This window comes from Vombatus ursinus, unplaced genomic scaffold (genome assembly GCF_900497805.2).
Source record: "Vombatus ursinus unplaced genomic scaffold, bare-nosed wombat genome assembly UNPS02014807.1, whole genome shotgun sequence".
Taxonomy (NCBI): domain Eukaryota; kingdom Metazoa; phylum Chordata; class Mammalia; order Diprotodontia; family Vombatidae; genus Vombatus; species Vombatus ursinus.
The window spans coordinates 9,634,620-9,651,948 of record NW_020954585.1 but is presented as its reverse complement, the minus strand read 5'-3'; the positions used below and the strand labels follow the sequence as shown (position 1 = coordinate 9,651,948).

The following is a 17,329-nucleotide window of genomic DNA, read 5'->3' as shown; positions in this document are numbered from 1 at the left end:
ATTGATATAAAAAGCATTTATCTAAAACCATCAGAAAGTATTATTTGTAATGATGATAAGCTCGAAGTCATCCTTGTAAGATCAAGTGTGAAGCAAGGATACCCATCTTCACCAATATTATTCAATATTATATTAGAAATCCTAGCAATAGTAATTAGAGAAGAAAAAGAAATAGAAGGTATCAGAATAGGAAACAATATAATGCAACTGTCTCTTTTTGCAGACTATATGATGATATACTTGGAAAATCCCAAAGACTCAACTAAAAAGTTAGTTGAAACAATGAATAATTTTAGCAAAGTAGCAGGATGTAAAGTAAATACTCATAAATTGTCAGCATTCCTATGTATTACAAAGAGAACCCTGCAAGCAGAGATAGTAACTCTAGATGGTATAAAAAACCTGGGAGTACACCTGCCAAAACAAACTCAGGAATTAAATGAACAAAATTATAAAAAAAAACCCAACCCTTTATATAAATAAAATCAGATTTAAATAATTGGAAAAATAGTAATTGTGGGTAGGTGGGGCCAATATAATAAAAAAAATGACAACTTTATCTAAACTAATTTATATATTCAATGCCATCTCAATTAAATTACCATAAAATTGTTTTACTGAGTTAGGAAAAAATCAAAATACATTTAGAAGAGCAAAAGGTCAAGAATATAAAAAAAAACTAAAATAAAATGTAAAGGAAAGTGATTTAGCAGTATCAGATCTCAAACTACATTAGAAGGCAATAATTATTAAAACAATCTGGTACTAGCTAAGAAATTGAAAGGTAGAACAGTGGAACAGGGTAGACATACAATTTACAACAGCAAGTGACTATAGTAACCTTGTGTTTGACAAGTGTAAAGACTTAAGTTTTGGGGATAAGAATTCATTATTTATTAAAAATTGTTGGGAAAGCTGGAAAGCAGCCTGGCAGAAATTGGGTATAGATCAAGATCTTACACCATTTATCAAGATAAAGTCAAAATGGATACATGACCTACATATAAAGAGAGATATTACAAGAAAATTTGAAGAATATGGATAATACCTATCAGACTTATGGATAGGTGAATAATTTATGAATAAATTTTATATAAGTAAAACAAATGTAGCCAAGATCAGTAGGAAAGCAGAAAATTGGGGGGGGGGTTTATAGACAGTTTCTCAGATAAAGGTCTCATATTTCAAATGTATAAAGAACTTTGGCAAATCTATAAGAATATGAATCATTCCCCAATTGATAAATGCTCAAAAGATAGGAACAGGCAGTTTTCCAATGAAGAAATCGAAACAATTTATAGTCATATGAAAAAGTGCTCTAAATCATTATTGACTAAAGAAATGCAAATTAAAACAATCAAGATATCATTTTATATCTATCAGATTGGCTAAAATGATTGAAGGAGAAAACAACAAATGTTGGAGGGGATATGGAAAAATTGGAACACTAATTCACTGTTGGTGGAACTGTGAACTGATTGAACCATTTTTTTTTTTTTGGCTAGGCAATGGGGTTAAGTGATTTGCCCAGGGTCACACATCTAGTAAGTGTCAAGTACGTGACGCCAGATTTGAACTCAGGTCCTCATGACTCCAGGGCCAGTGCTCTATCCACTGTGCCACCTAGCTGCCCCTGATTGAAGCATTTTGGAGAGCAATCTGGAATTTTGTCCAAAGAGTTATTAAACTGCCTATAGCCTTGGACCCACAAATACCCCTACTAGGTCTGTTTCCAAAGATGATTAGGGAAAAAGAAAAAGAACTTATATGTTCTAAAATATTTATAGCATCTCTCTTTGTGGTGGCAAAAAACTGGAAATTGTGGGGATGCTCACTAAATTTTCATTGAAATGAATTGTTTCATGTCTGACTCTTTGTGACCCCATTTGAAGTTGTTTTGGCAAAGATGCTGGAGTGGTTTGCCATTTCCTTCACCAGCTCATTTTAGAGATAAGGAATCAGAGGGAAACAAGGTTAAGTGACTTGCCCAGGGTCACACAGCTGGTAAGTATCTGAGGCTGAATTTGAACTCAGTTCTTTCTGACTCCAAGTATGGTGCTTTATTCACTGCACCACTTAGCTGCCCCAATTTTAAAATGTCTTAACTTTTGCAAGAACAAAAAACAAATTCCTTGCCTCTTTGTTACGGGAGATAGGCACTGTATCTGTAATTTCACTGCTATAGGAAACTTGGTGAGGAAACTCCTTCTACCAATCCAAGTTGGTACCTGCTCTGCAATTTACAATTTTAAGAAAGCTATTGTGGGAAATGATTAATTTAGACCTCTATTTTGTTTAGACCCCTGGTTAGCATTATTCAGTTGAGTTTGATTCCATAGGGGCAGTGATTATTATTATTGTACTTGTCTATTGATATACAGTTAGTCCATCTAGTGAATCTACTTGCTTAACCAAGGCCTAATGAGTAAATGACTGAGCCCAGTGTGGTGGAGGTGACTCAATGGCATGGAAATTCCCCTAGCTATTTTTGATTGTACCTCCACCCTTGTTATCCCTTCACTAGGAAAACAGCCCTATGGCACTTAGCCAATAGGTCCTATGAGTACTTGAGTACTTGACCAGTGGGTGGACCTATCTTCACATTGCAGGAGCTGCCTACAAATCTCTTCCCCTGTCTATTGCCCAACATGGGGCCAATGAAAGACTGTCAGCTCTGCCCATATTTAGGTATCTTCTACCAGCTAATCTGTGCAAGCATGAGCTGAAGGTTCTCCTGGAAGGAGATAGGTCTATCAACCAACAAGACTGTGTTTTACTTTGTCTCTTCTGTATCATCTGGATAGCAAGCACTATAAAACTAAGACTTTAAGGAAAGAGGGCATCTCAGATCTTAAGGAAGATCTGAGGTCCACTTCATTAGAGGGACCATGGATCCTTAAATAAAGTGCTATTGACTCAGAGCTCTACCTCAGTTTCTTTTATTGCAGATTAGATAATTTTGAACTCCACACTACCTAGAATAGTGAGAATTCAAGTGATTTGCCCAGAGTTACACATCCAGTAGAAACAAAACTACAACCCAGATCTTATTGACTTTGAGATTAGCTCTCTTATCAACTATAAACATTACCTTTCATCTTTCGCTCATTTATTGTAATTCAAATACACTGAGATCATGGCTCCTTACTAAAGCAGGGCTTCAGAATGAAAACAAAAAAACCAAAAGCTTCTGAAGAGGCAGAGGGGAATCCTGATCTGTATTAGGAAGTTGAAGGGTAGAAAAAAATGACAGAGAAGAAAAGGAATGAAAAGGAATGAAAAGGACCACCAAACACTTGGAGCTAAATAATAGATATTAAACTCTTTGCTACAGAGTCTATACATCTTATAGAGAGGATACATAAAGACTGTTGATTATTAAGGGTTAATAATACATGTTTGAAAAGAGTTTTTAATGAATTTTTAATAATGAGTAAATGGGTAGGAAACAAATAGGAACTAAATAAAATCTTTTGTGATCTTTTTTAGGTTCGTTGTGAACCTGAGATCCAAGAATTGCGCCAGTGGCAGAAGCAACTGAGGGAAGATAATCACATACATCAGAGAGTGAAAGAATTCTGGGCTAAACAAGAAAAAAAAGGTCAGTCTTTACCTGATTCAGAACCTAGTTGTTTATTCTCAAACAATAGTATCACTCTTCTGCCATCCCCAAGAGAGATTTTTTTTTCCTGGAATTCAAAGGATCATTCATACAGCATTAATCTTCCTGGACCTCAAATACTCCAACTTGGGAATGACTAAATGTGAAAATCCCATTATGGAAAGATAAAGGTGATGAGGTACAATTAATCTGGCAGTTTTCCCACTCAGACACGAACGTATGTATCTGTTAGGCTGACAGCTTTTGCTCTTTCCAATGGTGACTTTTACAGGCTGTGAGATAAGGCATTCCTATCATTTAGCACACACAATACTAACTTATTAAGAAGTTACTTTTTATGAGTTGTTGATCTAATCCCAAATCTGAACTCCTAAATGTCACCAAAAAAACCCCTTTAAAATAAATTGAATGTATGTGGAAAATGTATTCTGGCTTTAAAAAAAAGTCTTTTCCAATTCCCAGGATGGACAAGCAGTTGTTATATTTGCCAATATGAAATAAGAAATATTTGTTAAAAAATCATAGACTGTTAGAGCTGAAAGGGACCTTGGAAAGTACCCATTCTAAGATAAGGAGATAGGACATAAAGTAGGTAAATGACAACTGACTAGGAACTAGTTACCTGAGATAATGTTTTTAATAACTGTATGGATAAGTAAAATGCAAAAATATCTGAGACTTTAAATTAATTAAAAGGATTTTTCCAGATCATGCCACACCTTATCCCATTCACATCATTGTAGAAATGTAAAGTTCTATCTGCATTTTGGCAACTTGATTTTTAGAGATAGCAGTTTCTCAGTATTGGCAGAGAATAAAGTAGTGTGGATAGGTTAATTTTCCAGACAACTGAAGCATATACCTTTAACAACCAAAATTTTAATTGATTTTGCCTTTAGCCTTTTTAAAAAAATACATCTCTGGGTCATCTTTGTGAATGTAAATTATATTCTGTTTAATGTGGTGGTTTCACTGGAGATTTTCAAAGTATGACAGCACTTGCACTCCAGTCCTGTGGTCCCTTTCCTACTTCCCAGTCTTTCAGCTATCACTAACAGTGGCTCAGTAATCATATCTCGCAAGGTTCCCCGCCCCCCCCCAACCCCACCCCACTCCAGGATGTAGATCATCTGGGCCGGATGACTTGAATTCATCAAGGGTAGCTAGCTGCTTCCTTACTATCTTCTAATTTGTAATGGGTATTAACTATTAACCTTTTTTTAGTTTTGTTTCTTCCTTCTGAGTCCAAAGGCCATTCATTCTCCTTGACTAAGAAAACAGAAGCAAAAAAAGAATTGAAGTATTTGTTTTCTCCCTCTTTTTGGTTATCACTATCCTATCCACACTGTGAGGGTTTTATTCCTTCTCTGTTCCTCCTTATTTTCTCAATATAGATTTTTGCAGGGGGTGGGGCTCATGGGGGTAGTGGTGGAGGCAGTGGGGTTAAATGACTTGCCCAGGGTCACACAGCTAGTGTCAGATTTGACTCCTGGACTGGTGCTTTATCCATTGTACCACCTAGCTGCTCTCTCAATTTAAAAAAAATACTTTTTTATGTTGTTGTTGCCTAGATTTCCTGGCTAGCTTTTTCTTATTCTGTACTTTAGCCTTTCTATCACTCTCCTCACAGTGCTGTGCTGCCCTTTTATGTTCATTCTCTATTACTGGCCCATGTTTCTATTCTCTTTACCTATCTTTTAAAAGTCTAATTTGGTTAGGGAGTTCTCTGGGCATCTACATCAGTCTCTTCAGGCAACTTTTTTTTTTCCTTTTCACTGAATTGTTTCCCTTTTTGTTTTTGGAATTTCATTCTGGAGAGTTTCTCCACTCCTCCTAAGCTGACTTCCCCTGTAGAATTTTAGTCTATGCAATCCTACTTATTCCCTCTCTGAGCTACTTGAAATTTACTTTCCCTAAATCTAGGGTGCATATCAGACTATTTCTAGCTTTCCTCTACATCTCTATCATAAACTCTAGTAGAGACTGGTCACTGATCCCAAGATTCCTATCATTTCCCAGCAACTAGTTCCTTCCTATTAGTGAGAATCAGATCTGTAATAGACTATCTCCTTGTGCATTCCTTCACCATTTGAGGAATATAATTATCATTAAGGTAATTCAATAAGTTATTGATTGCTTTGTTTTTTGAAGAGAAAGCTCTCCAAAATATATTTGGATAATTGAAATTCCCCACCCTTTTTATATCATGCCTTATGACTTGTTTTACAAATTCCTGATTCATGTCCTCTTTCTGTCCTGGTTGTCATTATACTATATTCCAATGACAAAATTATTTTTGTTTCTTCTTCCATTATTATTCACCAAGATGCTCTCCACCATGCTTTATCTCTTTGGTTCCTGGATTTCCTAACATGATTATAACTTCTTTTTTTTTTTTAACCTGAGGCAATTGGGGTTAAGTGACTTGCCCAGAGTCACACAGCTAGTGAGTGTTATGTGTCTAAGACCGAATTTGAATTCAGGTCCTCCTGACTCCAGGGCCAGTGCTCTCTCCACTGCACCATGTAGCTGCCCCCTGATTATAACTTCTTAATAGAAAATGCCACTCCCCTTTATCCATCTGGTTTCTTTTGAATAAAATATGCTTATCTTGTAGTCAGTTATGGACTGTTACCCTACCAAGACTTAGTGATACCTATGAGATAAAATTCTGCCTCCATGTAGTAGGACCTCTAGTTAGGGGTGTGCTGTTAGTGGCTCTCTGGAAAGTATGCATCGTATACTTTTAGGTTCTTGTTGTCGTTCAGTCATTTTTAATCATATCTGACTCTTTGTGACCCCGTTTGAGGTCAAAAGACACTGGAGTGATTTGCCATTTCTTTCTCCAGCTCATTTTACAGACGAAGAAACTAAGATAAACATAGTTAAGTGATATGCCCTGGGGTCACACAGCTACTAAGTGTCTGAGGCTAGATTTGAACTCAGGTCATCATGAATGCAGACCTGACACTCTATTCACTGCACCACTTAGCTACTCCATTTGCCACTCTATTCTAATTCTTGGCACAGTGGGTAGAGGGCCTCAGTTTCTTCATCTATAAAATGAGCTGGAGAAGGAAATGGCAAATCACTCTAGTATCTCTTGTCTAAAAATCCAAATCCCTTTATTATACAACTAATTGTCCATAGATCCCTCAATAAGAAGCATTATGAGACGTCATATGCTTCCCACAGCATCAGTATTGCTTGTGACAAATCAATAATTTCAGACTGAGTGAGAACAAAGATAGGAAGCAAGTAGATAATCTGTCTTTTCCTTCATTCTTGTCTTTGTCTCGCAGTTCTTGGCACATAGTAGGTGCTTCATAAATGTTGCTGAGTGATCACTTCCTTATTCACTCAGCAACATACTTGAAGTTTAGGGAGGGGGAGAAGACATGTTGTGGAGATGTCAAGAAGGGAGATGGAAGCTCAGAACTGGGCAAAATAAGGAGAACATTTATGCCCAAGGAGGTTCCAGGTTTGGAGTTCAGTGTTGCTGTAGGAAGGAGGTGGGAATGCAGGTAAGGCATAGAGATGGCCCAGAAGTACAAAATGCCGTGTGACCTCAGTTTCTTTACAAAAGTAGACATTTATATGTCCTTTGTGTATAATGAGCTACAGTGGGTACTGGTGAGATAGACCAACTAGCTGGGTGACCTAATGGAAGTCACTGCATCTCTTGGGTCTTGGTTTCCTCATCTATAAAATAGGGAGTTGGACTGATGGGGTTGGGATCTGGACCCCAGAAAGGAAAAACCCTGGACTTTCCCACATGGCCAAATCTGTGGCTTTTGCCTGAGGCTATAATCCCATCAACTGGCCTTTCATTGTGGCTAGGTCCAGTCTCCCAACTCTCTGTTACCCCTAACCTAGTTTAGCCCTCCATTATTTTACTTTCCCAGCCACTTCCCACCCTTAATCCTAGCCAGGCCCCTGGCAATCTATTACCTCACAGTCCCCGAGGACTACTTAGCCACTCCTAGGTCTCTTCCACAGTCTTTCTGTATATTCCATTAAGGTGCTCAGATTATTATAATCTAGCCCATAGCTCAGTAATGTTCAGATTCCTTATGAGTCTGGCCAATATGGTGAATGTTCTAATAAGCCTTGTCTTTGGCTGAAAGTAGGGTTGGGTTGAATTCTTTTGGGCAGGACCTGCATGTTGTGATTTTGGGGTCCCAGCACCCCTAAACCTCTAAACCTCAACAAGACAGAATGACCTTCAAAGCCCTTTTCAGCTGTGACATTTTATGATCCTTTATTTTTCAGCCACTGATGATTTCTTTGCATGGGTCTGTTATCTGTGGAACAGATGCACTTCTTTAACAGTTTCAGATATGAAAGTGATGCCTTAACATTTGAAATGCCAAAGAAAGTGCTACTAATTATCATTACTTTTTAATTTCTTATTAAACAATATATAATATATAAAATATAATATGTGTATTATATATATCTGTCATATATAAAAGATAGCTTTATAATACCTTCTTTTCACTAATAATGAAAATAATGATAATAGAGAACTAGGTCTAGAGAATAAGGTCATCTTTTTTCACAGCATTGACTATCTGTACCCTGTAGTTTTCTTCTATCTTGAACTGGTCTTAGTTTTTACCAGGACTCTTTTTAAGGCAACTGCTTGATAGCCCCTTTCTCCCTCCCTCCCTTCATTCCTTCCTTCCTTCCTTCTTTCTTTCCTTCTCTCTTTCTTCAAATGCTAACTCTTGACATTGGGTAAAGCTTCTTGTCCTATCACACTCAGTCTAAAAGTAAAGAGGATTCGATCAAAAGGGAGAAAATTCTTCTGTTAAGACTTCCCTTTCAAATTTGAGGTTAATTAGGAAGGAGACTTATGGGAAGTTTAAGCTTTTATATTAGGAAGGAGTGCTCACTAAAGACTAGAATACTCCTTTGGCTTCTCTGTCAAGAGACACAGCTGCTTAGTCTTGTTAGAGGTACTTCCCATCCCTCCACCCCCCTCTCCCGATTACAATGGTGTGAGAAGTCTTCAGACAGTATGAAATAAGAGGGGGGACTGAATGAGGTATAACCTGTGAAGACTTCTCAGGGTGGTGATGAAAAGACTGTCTCAAAACTAGAGTTAGTCTCTGAGAGAACAAACAGGCCATAAGTTTAAATTACCTAAACCTATAGGAATTCGGCCCTAAACTCCCTCCTGATTGCCACTGCCATGTCAGCATTAGGTATACTAAATAAGGACATGTATGTTTGGATTGGCTATACCCTGTTTCCTTGTTCTTTGGGAATGGGAAAGATTTACGGGACTAGAATGTAAGCCCGCCTCCCAGCCAATGGGAACGGGAAAGATTTTCACACCTAGAATGTAAACCCGCCTCCCAGCCAATGGGAGTAAGGGATAATGGTGGGGTGGGAATTTCTTGTTTGCGTTAAGATATATAACCTTGCTTTGTCCTTTGTGCCTTGCCTCTCCCCTGGAGAGTAGACACCCCTTCTCATGAGATTGTAATAAAGAGTAACTTTTTGCTTCCACCTTGAGAAGTCTCTGAATTTAATTGTGTTAGAGTCGCTGTACCACACACTTTATGATCTGCATTAAGGCTACTTTAGACCTGTGCCAAAATTGTGACTAGGAGGATAAAACTGTTGCCCACCAAGTCAAAGCTGAAATCCTTAAGTGTTTTGTTGTTTTCTTCCCCCCAGGTATTACTGGACTAAATACATCTATTTGTAGAATTGTTATTCATTTTAAACATTATGAATCTATATAATGCAAGGTCTTGACAAGAAATCCTTCAGCCAACGTGACATTGCAATTAGATCCAAGATTTGTGACAAAGGTGCCTGAAAATAGGTTAGACAACTGCTAGTGATGGGGTATGGGCCCAAGATGAGACCTTTGCCCCTTACCCCAGAAAGAATTTGGGGCCCATTTGTCTAAGGAACTCTCCTTGAATTCTCCCACTTGATCAAGGAGGTCTCTGAGGCTATAATCCTATCAAACTGGCATTTCATTTCATTTTATTTCATTTCATTTCATTCAGTCTCCCAGTTCTGTTACCTAGACCTCCTTTGTCTATTATGTCCAGATGACCCCAGGCCACTTCCCACCCTTAATCCTATCTAGACTCCATTGTCACTTTGCCAAGGGGTCCAGGTCCCAGGCATTCTGTTTATCCCTGCTTACTGGCCACTCCCATCCAGATCTTCCTGAGACCTTTCCTCTAGTTACCTGAAACTACATGGCCACTCTTAAATCCCTCCCACAGTCTTTTTCTGTATATAAGGTCCATCTTGTCTCCATTAAAGTGCTCAGATTCTTAAAATCTGGCCCACTTGCATTAGCGATACAGATGCTTAGATTCCTTAAGAGTCTTCGCATATGATGGATGCTCTAATAAACCTTGTCTTTGGCTGAAAGAAGCCTTGGGTCAAATTCATTCTGGCAGGACCTATACATTGTGATTTCAGGGTCCCAGCACCCCTAACCTCAATACTAGTGCTGTAGTTAGATGGAGTTTAGAGGCTGTAAATTAAAATTATTTTTCAGCCACATTTCTCTTTAAACACTTCCTTGTTCAAACACAGTAAATTAAAAGAAACCATTATAATTGCATAGCTTATTTATAGGTATTTATAGATATTTATAGTGTAGGAAAAAAAATAATTAAATTCTTCCCACTCCCCCCAGTAGTCTTTCTGCACATAAGGAGGCCTAAGAGTATTTTTAGCAGTTGTAGTGAAATTGTGGTATAATACAGACATCCTCAGATTACCCTGAGTCAGAACTTGTCCCAATAGTAATTGTTCTCAGACATGGTGGGAAGTTGTCTTAGCTACCTTCTTTTATACTTCATTTTTTTTTTTTCTAAGGAGACCTGCTTCCATCTGCCTAGAATGCTCTTGGTGTGGAACTTCCTCTCCTAAAACTGAGTGGAACCTGTTTTGTAATTTATGGTTTTCGAGCATTGCCTGGGGCACAGAGATCACAGAACTAGTAGTTATCTCTGCCACTTGGGAAAGGTGGGGAGGGGAAGTAGTTAGGGGCAAGATACCCACCGCATGCCCCTACTTCCTCTCCCCACCACCAAATAAGGAAAACCCATGGAAAATTTTTCAGCCCTCCCTTTGTACCAAAGAAGTATGAATTTTTTTTTCTTTTATGGGATGTTTACAGTATCTTATTGTAAAATTTTGGTTAAGTATTTGGTCATAGGCTCTGTGTCATCTGCTGGCCCTTGTGTGTTGTCTGAGGCTTTTGCAAAACTCCCCCCCAAATTTCCATTTAATTTCTTATGCTGACCTACAATATGTGGAAACCTTGATGGGGAAAGTCACAATGTGGAAGGAACTATTTGTTAGAGGTGGGATTCGAACTGAGGTCTTCTTTGTTCTGAGACTAGTTCTCTATCCACTATGCCCTACTGTTTCGTATGAATTATTTAAAATATGCATTTAAGTTATTAAAGCTCAAAACTGCACTAGGACTTTTAGAACACCCTGTATCAATGCTTCATATTAATTATTTTAAAATGCTGGTATTGAGAATCACAGCTAGCCAGTCTCTTGAAAAGATGCTTCAAGATGCCCCTTCTAGTTCAGTAGTTTATTTAAAATCTTAATGATAACAGCAGTTTTCAGATGAATTATATAGTTAAGTACTCATGTTTTATGTGGAGACTGGTATGGAGGAGTATCAAGGAACTGATAAACTATTTTGATAGCATAATCAACTCAATTATATGTATGTTTTGTTCTTATTGTCAATAATGTTCATGTGTTTCTGTGATATCAGAACTTACTTTTTTTTTAGTGTTTTATATATTTCAATGCACTGACCTTATCATTTACCGTAATTGTTTGAAAGGGAAGATTGAACTGATAGAGACATACTAGTATTATAGAAGATAAAATTCTTAAAAGGAAAAAAAAAGAAATTATTTTTTCCCCAAACAAGTAAATTAAAAGTCTTTTAAGTTTGGGATATACAAAAATAAACCATAACTCATTCTACTGCTTTTATCTATAGTTTAAGGTTGTCCTTCAATTTGGATGTGCAACCCAGCCACACTACATATGTTTTGGCATTTTGGTAGTTTTGGAATTTAGATTCATTTATACTTTTTACACTATTAATATACTCATAGTAACAATATTTATATGTAATAATGAATAGAGAAAGATGATTGGGACCACTGGCACCACAGCTATATTGTTCAGTTGATACAGTATTGGTTATGAGGATGTGCAATTGCAAACCTAACCTTATTGGTCAAGAAGCTGCAACTTTTAGCCACATTACTTTCATGTTAGCCTCCGAACATTTGAAGTCCCAAATCCTGATGAGCCATAGGGAGCCAGACAGACACTACTATGGACTTCCCTCCCTGTAGACACTGGGAATTGTCTAGATCATAGGGTCCTTGACAGCCCTCACTTATCCTGGCCAGATGTCTCCAACAGTGAAATGCTACTAGTTACTCATGTACTATGTCCACCCCTACCTTGCTGGCAGGATTTCCCAGTGAATATCTCCTTGCTTCTTACTCTGACCTACCACCATTTAGATCATGAATTGTGTGACTTTTGACCGCTAGTATAATTTCTGTGCCCCTGTTTCCGCGATTTGCACAATATGGATAATGATGCCTCATGAAAGAGAATAAATGAAGTCGTGTGAAAATGATTTGAGTTCTTAAGAAGAAAAAAATTCTATAAATAGAAGATATTCTTCATCTTTCATTTCTTTCTCATTAATACTCGAGGCTCCTCAAAGTCTAGAACTTTCTAGTTCCTTAACCAAAAAACACAAGACCCTTGCCCCACACTTTCTGCAAATGTTACTTCTCTTATGATACCACCTTCTGACTTCTTTTCATCTTCCTCAGGCCACTGATATTAGTCAAGATATTATGTGTTAAGCATGGTGAGACATGGTGATGACAGTAATTTGCACATTAATAGAATTCACTTAAAGGGTACAAAAGGCTGCATATCCAGAATATATTTTCTGTTTAAGTGTCTGAAAAATCTCAAGGATGGAGAAAGATGAGAGAAATGAAACCTTTCCTTTTCAGGGATTCATTTCTTTTGTTTGTTTGTTTAAATGCTCAGAATTTATTTTAGCTGAAAGGTTTGCGTGATACCAAGCAAAGAAGCTTAAGTTAATAACAGATGGTCACCTATGAATTCACCAAAATCTGTGTTTTATTAAAATTCACTCAAATAAGCTTGTTTCCAGAAGGGTTCTTGCCATAATTGGACTCTGCTGTTGTCTTACAAACTTTTGGGAGTGTTTACTCTCATATTCATGGCTGCAAATACACATATTACTTGTGTATAATTGACATATTCACTTAATATCAATTTAGGAAACAATCTCCCAAGTCTTGCTCCTTCCCTGAGATTATCATCTGTTTCTTACAAAGCCCTTCATTTTTATTCTCTCTCTTCTGCCTACTCCCTGCCCCTGTACCTTTTTTAATTTAGTTTCACCCAATCTAGAAAAATAGTTTGGCTGGTTTCACCAAGAAAGAGTTTAGTTTTGATGAATTCATTACCACTTATTGGTCTATTTATCTGCTACCCTGAGTACATTCAAACAGAAAATGACATTACTTAACACTTGAGAGATCACTCTGGAAACCATGTTACATAAGCAATGTTTGAAAGAACTGAGAAAGTTTAGTACAGTGAAGAAAAGACAAAAGGGGGACATAAGAGTTATCTCTAAATAGCTGAATAGCCATCATAAGAAGAGAAACTACTGAGAGGAAAAAAAAAAATCTTTGCATTGAATATTTCCTGATGAAAGTCTGTTATTTAAGATAGATAGATTATACATATACATATGTGTATAAATGTAATATAATATAATATATGGAACTGAAACAAATATACCAAGAGCCATTTCCCAATAGACAAATGATCAAAGAATGGTTTCAGAAGAAGTGAAACTAACATCATTGTAGCTCATGACAGTTCATGCAATTCACAGGGAAAGAGAATGCTTTTCTTATAATGAATTATTAATTTCAAAGTGATTTATTGTTTAGCTGTTAAGGACTAATAAATATGATTAAGTTAGGCTTAGAAGATGTTGTGGAGTCTCTTTTTTTTTTGTTTCATTAAAATGACTATATTAATTCTCCTTCTCCTACCTATCCGTGTGAACTCAAAACATCACATTTCCTATCCAGATGGTAAAATCACCAGGAATTTTATGTTCACTTCACATGTGCTTGTTTTTCAGGGTATCCTCTATGAAAAGTCTAACTTAGGGAGGCAGCCAAAGGAAGGAAAAGAAGCTCATTATAAATACGTTGGTTGTTGTTGTTGTTGTTGAGTTGTTTCAGTCATGTCTGGCTCTTTGTGACCCCATTTGGGGTTTTCTTCTTGGTAAAGACACTGAGGTGGTTTGCCATGTCCTTCTCCAACTCATTTTACAGATGAGGAAACTGAGGCAAATATAGTCAGGTGACTTGCTCAGGGTCACACAGCTAATAAGTGTCTGAGGTCAAATTTGAACTCGTGATTCTAGGCCTGGCGCTCTATCCACTGAGCCACCTACCTGCCAATAAATACATTGTCAGACCACAAAACTGTTGGAACAATCCTTTTTCCTTTCCCTTTTTTCTTTCAGGCTGCCCTTATATTTACATTTTTAAAAATTGAACTTAAACACAAAAAGAGAAATTTTATATGCACAGTAAAACACAAAGAGAAGATTTTGTATGGAACCATAAATATTTGTCATATTGCTTTTTTAAAAAATATATATATAATAAAATCTACGTATTACTTTCAAAACTATCCTCTTTGTCTGTGCTTCCTGATCTGCCTTCTGTTTTTTTCTGTGCATTTTAAAAAATGTTACAGATCTCTTAATTTTTATCTTTATTTTTTATGTCCCTCCCTTCTACTACCCTCCTCCAATTAAAAACCAAAAGAAAAAACCAAAAACCAAAAACAAAAGACCTTGTAACATAAACATAGTCAAGCAAAACATATGCACACAGTGTCCATATCCAAAAATGTATGTCTCTGCATCTTATGTCCATCAGTGTTTTGTAAGGAGGTGGGTAACAGGCTTCTTCATTGGTCCTCTGGTGACATGGTTGGTCATTATGCTAATCAGAGTTCTTCAGACTTTCAAAGTTGTTTTTCTTTACAATGTTACTGCCCTTGTATAAATTGTTCTCCTGCTTCTGCCACTTTACTCTGGGTTATTTCACTAGCCAGGATTCTCTGAAATCATTTTTTGTCACTTCTTATGCCACCATAATATTTTCATTCATATGCTACAGCTCTTACTGCCTTCAGACACAGAGCCTTTCAGGCTTCACATATCCCTGGTCCTATCTCTGGTCACTTTGTGAGGCCACCTGTGCCATGTTGGCTTTGCAGGGGTAGGGGGTGGAAAGGAGGTTTCTGCTGATTTTTTTTGTGCAGTTCCAGAGTAGAAGAAGTCACGTACTGTAGTTTCTCATTGAATTTCTTGATCTTCATTTGATCTAGTGTGAACTTTGGGCTTTTGCTAGAGTAGCTGTGTGGAAGCTGGGTGGTTTATCTTCTGTTTAGGCAGTTATCTTGACCAGTATTTCCCTTATAATAATTTTAAACAAATCTCACCTGTATAAAATTTAGAAAGGGGCATACTAGACAATGTTATTTACTCTGGGCCTATACCCTCAATTTATTCAAATTCATCTTCTGTCTCTCTTTGGATAGCTACCCCAATTGGATAACTGCCGTTATAATGTGTAGCCTTCTCTCTGCCCTAATGTCTTTGCTCCTCCTTGTGTCTGTGCTTAATTCTTGGTCCTTTGTCCTTTTCGGCATCTATATTGAGTTTTGTTCTGTTTTGGTTGTTCCCATGAGTCTGTCTCCTGTAACGTCACATTTTGTTTCCTATAGTCTTTCTATGTAAGCCTTTCTGTGACCAACTTAGTTATGTTATCAGTAAACCTTAGTCATGTTATCAGTAAGATGTAAAATGAAGTTACATGATCTCTAAGTTCTCTTCTAGCTCTAAGATTCTTCTTACTCCATTACTGAAATCTCCATGCAAGAGTGTGCGTCCACAGCTGGCCTTTACTCTTCAATCTTCTGGAACAAGAACTGTTCTTTCCAAGTGCACCAGACTGGCCAGTGTGGGAAGCTAGGGAAGGAAGGTTACTTGTAACATGACTCGGGAAGTGGCCATACTCTGTGGCTCTCTGTATCTGCACATGCTAATAGCAACACACATGGAACGGAAAGATACGTTTGGATTGATCACAGCCTCGCCAACACAACAACTAACCCAAAAATGAGAGCGGCAAGACCAGCATTGCCAAGTGATCCAGCTGTTTATAAGTATACTCTACCATTCTATGGACTACAGAGTTCATGCAAATTTGAACATCCTCCTTCCCACTCCTTTCTCTTTCACACACTGAGAAGACCGTAAACCAGGTGATCACCTTATGATGAAGGGAGAGGACAGATTTTACAATGAGAGCATAGTGTTTCCCTCTTCCCAGAACACAAAATGAAGCTTTCTTTATAGTTTTTATGCCCTCCTGTGTTTTTCCCATAAAACTCTTTTTTTTTTTCCTTTTCAGGGAAGTTAAAATTCCACCCTCTTAACTGACTTAGTCAAATAGTGATGTTTTATTTATACTAAAAATTATGGTAAAATGTCATGTCACATCAGGGTCAGGGGATGGCATTTTTCATTGCTCGTTTGCTTCAAATGAAAATGAAATCCAATTTAAGAAATCATGAGTGCTTTAAAAAAACTTTTAAAAGAACATAGCAGGCTTGGTACTAGTTGGCCCCAGCCAGAGAAAGCACTCACATTTTTAAAAAATCATAAAAGTAATAACCATGAGCAAAAACAAATTAAGTAAACATACAAAAAATAAGGAGTCAATTTTAAGTAAAACACTGAGCTTATAACAAGGCAGAACCAAATGAATTCATACACAAACAGAGACAAAAGTGAAAAAATCACTTATTAAGGATTATTCTTTGGGAAAAATTTGTTGTTATCATACGAGAAAAATCATTGACATTGTAAATTATTTGCAGGAACATGGAATAGCTTTATATACAAAATCCTTTTGTAGCACCCCTTTAGGGGCAGGCTGAAGGGGTCCTTCTTCCCTTCATCCACCCCAGTGCTTTAGATTTTTTATTACATCTTCTGCTTCCTAGATGCCACGGCATCACTTGGGGGTGTGGCTTGCTTCCATGACATTGTATCTTAGCTAAATCAACTGCTGGGGTGAGTCAAGCAGGTTGTTCTTGAGGACTGGCTTCTCACTAGATTTAGCTCCTACTGCTCCTGGCACTGGTTGTCAGTGTCTTGTCCAACCTTTCAAAGCTGACAAGGTCATAACCTGGTCTGTTCAGTCTCTAGTACTCATTCAGCTAAGATCAGGAAAGAATCAACATAACCAAGGCAGAGAAATAAAGGAGGTATGCATTCACAGCCACATGGCACCTACTTAGGTGAGGAACTTTCTTACCCAGCAGTTCACAGAAGTTGTTCCTTCTCAAAAGCCACCAAGGAAGACAGGCCTTCAGGTCAGGATTGCCCCTTTAGTATTTCTGTGGAGTTCTGGCTCAGCACCCAGAAAAAAGTATCATCGTGGGTGATAGGAAGTCAATCAGAGGGTATCTTTGCCTATACTAAAGTGTGTGTGTGTGTGTGTGTGTGTGTGTGTGTGTGTGTGT

The 17,329-nt window shown here is 37.5% G+C and overlaps 1 protein-coding gene across 3 annotated transcripts in view; it reads left to right on the top strand.

The window, feature by feature from the left end:
* LOC114052062 (IQ domain-containing protein K-like) overlaps positions 1-17,329 on the top strand; it is a 138,516-nt gene that overhangs the window by 92,364 nt on the left and 28,823 nt on the right. For 2 of the 3 annotated variants that reach the window (XR_003570217.1, XM_027874478.1), the window contains exon 8: positions 3,490-3,601. Coding sequence is in view for 2 of the 3 variants with exons in the window: in XM_027874478.1 (XP_027730279.1) it covers positions 3,490-3,601 (112 nt within the window). In the remaining variant the exon portion in view is untranslated. Of the gene's footprint in view, positions 1-3,489; positions 3,602-17,329 lie in introns of those variants that run through there. The other variant, XM_027874479.1, reaches the window with a different exon arrangement.